Genomic DNA, 8,752 nt, shown 5'->3' on the forward strand with positions numbered 1-8,752 from the left:
CATTAATGGTGAAGAACTGTGTAAAATATATATAGATACCATCAGGATCTGGAGCGCACAAAAATAACATTCTTAATTGAACTATCAGATTTTTCACACTAGACTAAAATCCGGTATAAACCGGAACTTTCAAAATAGTTTGGAAATTTTGCTACTTCTAGAATTTTTCAAAACATATGGAAAATTATTATTTTTTTCTAAAAAATTACTGGTTTGAAAAAAAAATCGGTGAAAACTAGGGCATTTTGATCAATATAAAAATAAGGGATATCAGATATGAGTGAGGGAAGGCAAAATATAATCTCTTACATTGAGAATAACTTCCACGTGAACCCAAACAACTAAGACCTAGGTTGTTGATCGTGTCTTTAAGTATTTCCTTATCGATTTGGATTTAAAAACACTTTCTCAAACTATTAAAATCAACTAAAAATATAATACAATGACTCGAGAATATTTTAATTGATTTAGTAATGTATAAATTGATAAAATAATAATAATTTAGAAAATAAATTAACTTTTTAGTTATTTTTATAGTAATTCATTCTAAAATATAATTATTGAAAAAAAAGAGTATTACCATTTTTTTAATATTTAACACAGTGATACAAAATACCTTTAATTTTAATTTTTAATATCTATTTTATAAATCAGTTTTAAAATATTATTTTTGAGAAGAAAAAAAAGTTGTTTAGTAATCTAATTTTCAAAAACTTGAAAAGTAAAAAATAGTCTTTTATTTTGAAATTGTTTGAAAAACGGTTATTAAAAAGATGTATTGCAAACAAGTTTTTTATAAAACAAACTTTAAAAACTCAAAAATAGTCTTTGAAATGTGTTTAAAAAAGTGAAAAATGAAGACCACTTAATTGAAAAAAAGACGAGAAGGTGTTGGTGCAACTTTGGTCTTTCAGAAGAAACAAAAATTCTATTTTGCACTCGTCAAGTTTTAGGAAATATTTATCAATCAATGGTGGTGGATTTTTTTTATAGTGGAAGACTTTACCTTTCTTCACGAAAGAAGATTTTTTAGGAACAGTTTTGGCATATGTGCTTCTAGATTTTCTTAATTTTTCCTATTCTCTCTTGAAATTTTCTGTGTGCTTTTCTTGGTTTTGCTTATGTAATGTAGTAATGTTTGTTTGCTGTAACAATTCTTTTAAGAATTTTTGTGTCCCTCTTATTCTAATGTTATTCCTTTATTATTATATTGTTTCTATGTTTATCAAATAGAAAGCATAAGAACAAAATTTGTACACACTAATGTATCACCACATTATTAACAAATCATCTTAAACAGTTTGCCAATGTAATTTTATTATAAACTTGCACATTAAGATACAAATAGTTATATCAACTATTTCACATCTCACAACCTTTTTGAAAACAATAACTGAATCATAAAATAACTGAAAAAAAAAGCAATTTAGTATTGAAAAATTTGCAATGTTGGATCAATTATTTTTTTCATAATCTTTAAGAAGTAAATCCTTTCTTCAAAGTTTGAATAGTTGCAACGTCAGTCTTGAAAGCCAAAGCCAAGACATTATCATCAATGGTAGTGTTAAACAATGTGCTTGGAACTGAAACAGTTCCGGCATTAGCACTACCAAAGGCAGAAAAGGCCAAAGCAGGTTTTTGAGTATCAGAGTTGAACTGAAAATGCACAAGTCCCTTTGGAAACACAAACATATCGCCAGTTTGTAGCGTCTGAGTGAACAGCTTATTCGTTGTGTCCACGAATCCAACTTGTAGGGAACCTGTCGCGAGGAAAAGTAGCTCGGCCGAGCGAGGATGTGTGTGTGGCGGATTGATACTTCCGGACGGGAACTCAAGAGCAGCATACGCCACACTTTGTCCATCAAGAGCTGGAAATTCAGCTTTGCTTGCTTTCAATGCTTTGAAAGTTGAGGGAAATGTGTTTGGTGGAAGAAGGGCGCGAAAACCGGTGAATGTGAAGAAGGAACCATCAACTTGGGTTCCAATTGGGGCTATGAAGTCAGTGAGGATGTCCGGATCACCGGCTGATGTTATTTGCATTATGACAAATGCAGATATGATCAGTGTGAGGAGTTTTGAAGTGGTGGAAGACATTGTTTATGATTAGTTGGAATGTTTCAAAGTATGAAGTTGTTAATAGAAAGTTGAATCAACAATTGGAAGATTTGTGTTTTCTGAAACTTGAGGAATGATGTATTTATAGTGCTTTCTGATTTATTATATGCTGGCAATTTTGTATTCTTTATAACATGTATGGAGATTTCAATGTAACTTTTTTGTTGTTGTGACATTTAGCTATGTTTGTCGCAGTTGGAGGAGTCAGAAGCAAGTTCTAATTGTTTTTAGCTTTTTTTAAGTTTTTAAATATTGCAGGCACCAAAAACAATGATGAGAATGTGCCTTGTAAACACCATATCCAGCTGCACAATGGATTTAACGTATTACTCTCTATGTTTATCTTAAACAAAACAAACTGATAAAGTATTTCAATCAATAACAATATAAATAGCTGGATGACCTAAAATCTTCCTCGAATCTCTTGAAATCCAATTCCAGCTCATGTTTGTCCCTGATCTAAAGAAAAATAAAGTCACACTCGCATCTAACATTATAACCAAAGCATGTCGTAGTAACAAACCATTCATCAACCAGTTCTGGTGTTTTGCAAAGAGGCGGAGAGACGTGCAGTGAAAGATACACGAGTGTTTTTCTAATTCTGGTGAGGTTGAAGTCGAACAACGCAAATATCAGAATTCAGAAGCTCTCGTCAGGACTAACCTTATTGTGAAGAGACAATTGCTGTTCCCGGTGTAAATTATGAAAATACATAGGAGAATGTTCACTTTACCTGCTTGCATTAAGGTTGCAATTGCTTGAGCTGCAAGTTTTGTTATGCACCAATGGTCAACACTTCAACACATTAACTAAACAAGAAAGCAGATCATAGATTCTGTAAGCACTGAGCTGCATAATCATTGACAAGTTCATTAAAGATCAGATATTTAAAACACACAATTAAGATAATCAAACTCTCTTTAATATGCTCTTTCTAGTTCATGATAATATTCAAGTTTTCTACTTCAATAATATAGAAACAATATAATGATAAAGGGATAAAATTCTCAAAACAATGATTACAGCAAGAAACAATACAGAAGCAACACTTAGGAAACAGAAAATCTGGCCAAAAGGAGAAACTAAGAAAACTTAAGAGAATCTAGAAGCACAAGTGCCGAAACAGTTCCTAAAAAATCTCTGATGAAGAAAGGTAAAGTCTTCAACCATAAAAAGAATTTCACCACCATTGGTTGATAGATATTGCTAAAGCTTGACGAGTGCAAAATAGAGCTTGTGGTTGCGTCTGAAAGACCAAAGTTGCACCAACACCTTCTCGTCTTTTTTCCAATCGTTTTCTGCTACAAGTACGTTCCATCCTTCTGTGATGTTGTAGACTTCAGAAGTTTCCATTTTCCACTTCTTCAAGCACATTTCATCCCAAAGGTTAAGATTGTGATCCAGCATCGATACACACATACCAGTAATCTTCTCTTTTTTATTACGCTCATAATCCAAGTATGATTCCTCATCTGGTGTCAAAAAACTCTCTTTAACGCTTCCTTTTGGGATGGAGAGACGACCACTGTTTTGCGTCACATCACTATTTGTTAGTTCCTTCTGGATCACAAACTTCACCTCAATGCCTCCCATTTGTTCAATCTTTTCTTTGAATTCGAAAGGAAGTCCGGGTTCTTCTATTTCCGGCTGGGGACTAATGTTACCATTGTTATTGGTTTTCTTCTTTCCTTTATTTGAAGGCTTGTTTGATCTTTTCTTATTTGCCTTTATTTTCTTGATATTCGTCTTGTAACTCTCGGCAAACGAAGATTCCTCGTCAACCATCTCATTATTTTTCTTTGTATTAGGATTGTTGAGTTCCTCGACAGTTGTCTTGTTATTCTTTACATCAGGATTCTCAAATTCCTCAGTACTTGTCTCATTATTCTTTACATCAGGATTGTTGAATTCCTCGGTAGCTGTCTCGTTATTCTTTATATCAGGATTGTTGAATTCCTCGGTAACTGTCTCGTTAGAATTTCCATAAACAACTCTTAGAGATCGATCACTTAGTTTTATTTTAATAGTTATTTTACGACTACTTGTATCAGCCACAATCTCATGATTATTGGCTGTTATTGTCTCCGAAGCAGCAACATATTGTCGATTCTTTGAATGAAGAACATCAGCATCAATTTTTACACTTGTACCAGCATCAACCTCTTGACCATTGGTTGTTATTGTCTCTGAAACATCAGCATCAATTTTTACACTTGTACCAGCATCAACCTCTTGACTATTGGTTGTTATTGTCTCTGAAACAGTAGCATAATGTCGATTGTTTGAATGAAGAACAGCAGAAGCGTCACTTTTGAATTGATTCGCCAAAGACTCAGATCGTAAAGCTAATAACTTTTCAATCATCAAATAGTCATCACCATCAAATTTCTCTAATATTCTAGAAGCAAATACACGTCCCTCCATAAACTTGAAACTGAGGATGATTCTATCAAAGTGTATACTACTGAATTGCTTTCATATAAACTAATTGATAGACAAACTCAATTTACTTATTATGCAATTTTCACTGTTTGCTTCTTATAGTCTTCGAGGGAAGATAACAAATTGATTTCAAATTATTAGAAACAGATAAGATTTAAAAAATTATTTAGTTATTTAGCACGTTTATCTCTGGTTTGTTTTTTCTTTTTGAAAAGGTTATTTTTTTGTTTTTAAAAAGGTTGTTAATTAAAAGTATAGTGTGGTAAATTCACTTAGGGAGTATTTTTTATGTTAAACATATATATATATATATATATATATATATATATATATATATATATATATATATATATATATATATATATATATATATATATATATATATATATATATATATATATATATATATATATAACACAATTTATATCCGCTCAAAATTTTGGTTCGGAAGCTTAAAAGTCAATTTGCTCTTTTAAATATTATTTTAATTTTAATTTTAAGATATTAGGTTTTTTCCCGCAAAAGTGTATTTTTTTTTATAGTTTTTTTAGTTTTCCAAAAATAAATTCTAAAAAACGGTAGTCTTTGAAAATTATTTGGCAGTTATCTTTTGCCCTATTTTTAAGTATTTAAATCCATGTTGGTCTAACCGATCAATTTTGAGATCAAATATAATTATTATTAATTAATCAAAAATCTAAACTACTAAATATCTAGCTTGGTGAAAACTAAAAACCTTTTACATGCTGACCTATAAATTAAGAAAATGTAACCTGATACCAAGAATGGTATACCTAACAACCTACATTATTAGCATTTTTACTATAATATTTCTAAATCAGTTTTTTAATAATTAATATTAAATTTAATATTGGATTTTTGAAAAAAAGATATAAATCTATAATTTGTATTGGATTATTAAAAAATTGGTATAAAGCATAATTCATTTTCACAATCTATTTATATAAGATATTAGAAAAAATCGGTACAAAATTATATTTTTCGCAATAGATATTTTTAAATATTCAATATAAAATCTAGATTTTAAAACAAATTATAGATTTTTAAAACAAATTATGATTTTATATACTGATTTTTCAAATATTCGAAAAACTATGAAATATACGATTTATCAAAGATTTCCGATAGTATTAATTTCATTTTTTAAATAATTGTTAAAAAATAGCCTACCAAGATTTTCAAAAAATTCGCTACACCTCTACATTTTATATTGATAGTTTCAAAAATTCGGTAAAAACCAAAAGTTTTTCAAAATTTATGATTTTATATCAGATTTTTCGAAAATGCCGATAAAAAAGTCTACGGAATTTTTGATATGGCCTACCGAATTTTTTTGTATGAGAGAATTTTGTTTCAAGTAGATTCAATTGGAGGTAATAAGTACTTTGTTACATTCATAGATGATTTTAGTCGAAAATCGTGGACATACCTAATCAAGAGGAAAAGTGATGTTATTGAGGTATTTTCCAAGTTCAAAGTTATGGTGGAGACACAAAGTGGCCACAAGATCAAGACTTTGAGGAATGATGGTGGCGGAGAATTTGCATCGAGAGACTTCAATGCATTATGTGAAAGAGAAGGGATTGTGCATGAGGTGGTGCCATCATACACTCCTTAACAAAATGGTATTGCTGAAAGGAAGAATATGACCATCATGAACATGGTATCTACCTAATGAATTATGGGGTGAAGCTGTGTCAATTGCAACATACATCTTAAACAAATGTCCAACCAAGAAGCTAGAAGGAATCACACTAGAAGAATGTTGGTCTGATGTCCAGCCTAGCTTAAGTCATCTGAAGATGTTTGGATCTATAACATATAGACATGTGCCTGAGCATCTGAGGAGGAAGCTTGATGACATGTCAAGCCTAATGATCCTGATAGGACACCATTTGATTGGAGGTTACAAACTATTTGATCCTTTTAACAAGCAAGTTCTAATCATCAAAGATGTGATCATAGACGAGCTAAAGGAGTGAGATTGGAATGATAATGTCAAGAATGATCCAGTAAGAGTCCTATGTGATGAACAAGACAATGAAGCTAACATTGGGATTCGACTAGAAGGAGGTGGAATTCAAGCAGGCATAAGCAGACCTCAAAGGACAAGGAACATGCCTACAAGGCTGCAGGAATATGTGATCATATCAGGTGATAAGATAAATGATGAAGGTGAGTTGGTACATTATGCTTTCTATGCAGATACTGAGCCAATCAATGTAACTAAGGCATTGAAGGAATCGAAGTGGATGCAAGCCATGATGGAGGAACTGAAATCCATAGAGGTCAACAAAACCTGGTCAATAGTCGAATTTCCACAAGGGAAGAAGGAAATTGATGTGAAGTGAGTGTATAAAGGAAATGGTCGTTATGTATAAAAATGAATTAATTAGGGAAATAGTTTTCTAAAACAATAAACATTTAATCAAGAACTAATTACCTAATTATACCTAATTATATAAAAACCTAAGTTTTTTTTATTATTCTAATGTAACCTAATTAAAAATTAACTAAATTCTAAAAGCCTAGCAAATTCTAATTAAATTAATTAAGATTCTAATTAACCTAAAAAACTTAATTAATCTCATCCCCTAATTCTTCTAATTAACCAAAATCTCTTAATTAAGCTCTACTTAATCATGAGAACAAAAACTACAAAGAAAATGGAGTAAAATAATATAAAATGAGAGGTTGCTGTGGGGTGCATCCCCATAGTTTTGGTGTTTAAGCCCAAGCGCTGAACTGATTGATCAGAGGGGGTGCACTGGGTTCGGAGGAGTGCAAAATAAAAAACCGTTAGGGCCCAGCCCAAACCTAATCTTGCAAAAAATGGAAAAGGAACTTAGCTAAGAAAAAGAGGCAAAGGATTTTAGTTAAAGTTATTTTTTAATTCAGTCCATGTTAACTAATAAATCCCAGTCCTAAGGGAAGTTAGATTCTTTAGGAGGAAGTCCTATATTTTAGGATCAGTTTCTTTTATTCCTATTTTATTGCCATGCAGTACTGACTTTTGACTAATTCCATTTGTAAATGCTATATAAGTCTGCTTTCAATTTCTAATGAAGAACACAACTTTCCTCTCAACGTTTCTATTATTTATAGTTCTTACAATTGGTATCAGAGATCCACAAGGGGCATGATATTGTTTGGGGAGTGAGTGTGTGAGAAGGGAAACACTAAGGGAGTAAAAACGTGTGTGTGTGTGTGTGAAGAAACACCAAAGGATCAACATGTCTACATCTGAAAAGTTTGTACAGCCGACCATTCCAGGGTTCGATGGTCATTATGATTTTTGGGAAATGACGATGGATAATTTTCTACGAAGTAAAGAGATGTGGAACCTCGTAGAAGAAGGAGAACCGTTATCGGAAATTGAAACTTCATCAACAAGTGAAGCGCAGAGAAAGAGTGTGGAAGAGGCCAAGCTTAAAGATCTGAAGGTAAAATATTATCTGTTTCAAGCTATTGATAGAGAAATTCTTGAAACGATTCTTGACAAGGGAACTTCAAAGGCAATATGGAGGTCCATGCAACAAAAGTATCAAGGATCCACAAAGGTGAAAAGAGCACAACTTCAAGCGTTGAGAAGAGAATTCAAGCTATTGACCATGAAAGAAGGCGAGAAGGTCGATAACTTCTTGGGACAGACTCTTAATGTGGTAAACAAGATGAAATCAAATGGTGAAATAATGGAGAAAATTACGGTGGTGAGCAAGATACTCAAATCTTTGACCTCTAAATTCAATTATGTTGTGTGCTCAATAGAGGAATCAAATGATTTGAGTACCTTGAGTATTGATGAACTGCATGGAAACCTCCTTGTTCATGAGCAAAGAATGCATGGATTTCAGACAGAAGAACATGTATTGAAAATAACCAGTGATGATAAATCAATCAGAGGTAGAGGAGGTAGAGGTGTATTCAGAGGAGGATGTGGTAGAGGAAGAGGAAGACTATCTCTAAACAAAGCAATTGTTGAGTGCTTTAAATGTCACAAGTTGGGTCACTTTCAGTATGAGTGCCCTGACTGGGAGAAGAAGGCCAATTATGCGGAGCTGGAGGAAGAAGAAGAACACTTATTAATGGCGTATGAAGAGATGTGTCAACCCACACAAGAAGAAGCTTGGTTCTTAGACTCCGACTGCAGCAATCATATGACGGGAAACAAAAA

At 32.2% G+C, this 8,752-nt stretch overlaps 2 protein-coding genes across 2 annotated transcripts; both read right to left on the bottom strand.

Moving 5' to 3' along the window:
• Positions 1-1,378: 1,378 nt before the first annotated feature.
• LOC127083275 (germin-like protein 9-3) lies at positions 1,379-2,145 on the bottom strand. Its single transcript, XM_051023564.1, has one exon. It carries the CDS (start codon positions 2,092-2,094, stop codon positions 1,477-1,479), a length of 618 nt encoding a protein of 205 aa, XP_050879521.1. The 5' UTR covers positions 2,095-2,145; the 3' UTR covers positions 1,379-1,476.
• Positions 2,146-3,321: 1,176 nt separating this feature from the next.
• Positions 3,322-4,539, bottom strand: LOC127082192 (B3 domain-containing protein At2g24670-like). The gene has a single exon (XM_051022426.1). It carries the CDS (start codon positions 4,537-4,539, stop codon positions 3,322-3,324), a length of 1,218 nt encoding a protein of 405 aa, XP_050878383.1.
• Positions 4,540-8,752: the final 4,213 nt, after the last annotated feature.

The sequence above is a fragment of the Lathyrus oleraceus genome, chromosome 5 (assembly GCF_024323335.1).
Source record: "Lathyrus oleraceus cultivar Zhongwan6 chromosome 5, CAAS_Psat_ZW6_1.0, whole genome shotgun sequence".
In the NCBI taxonomy this organism is placed as follows: Eukaryota; Viridiplantae; Streptophyta; class Magnoliopsida; order Fabales; family Fabaceae; genus Lathyrus; species Lathyrus oleraceus.

Coding starts and splice junctions, on each gene's coding strand:
- LOC127082192 (XM_051022426.1), bottom strand. CDS start 4,539: ATGGAGGGACGTGTATTTGCTTCTAGAATATTAGAGAAATTTGATGGT.
- LOC127083275 (XM_051023564.1), bottom strand. CDS start 2,094: ATGTCTTCCACCACTTCAAAACTCCTCACACTGATCATATCTGCATTT.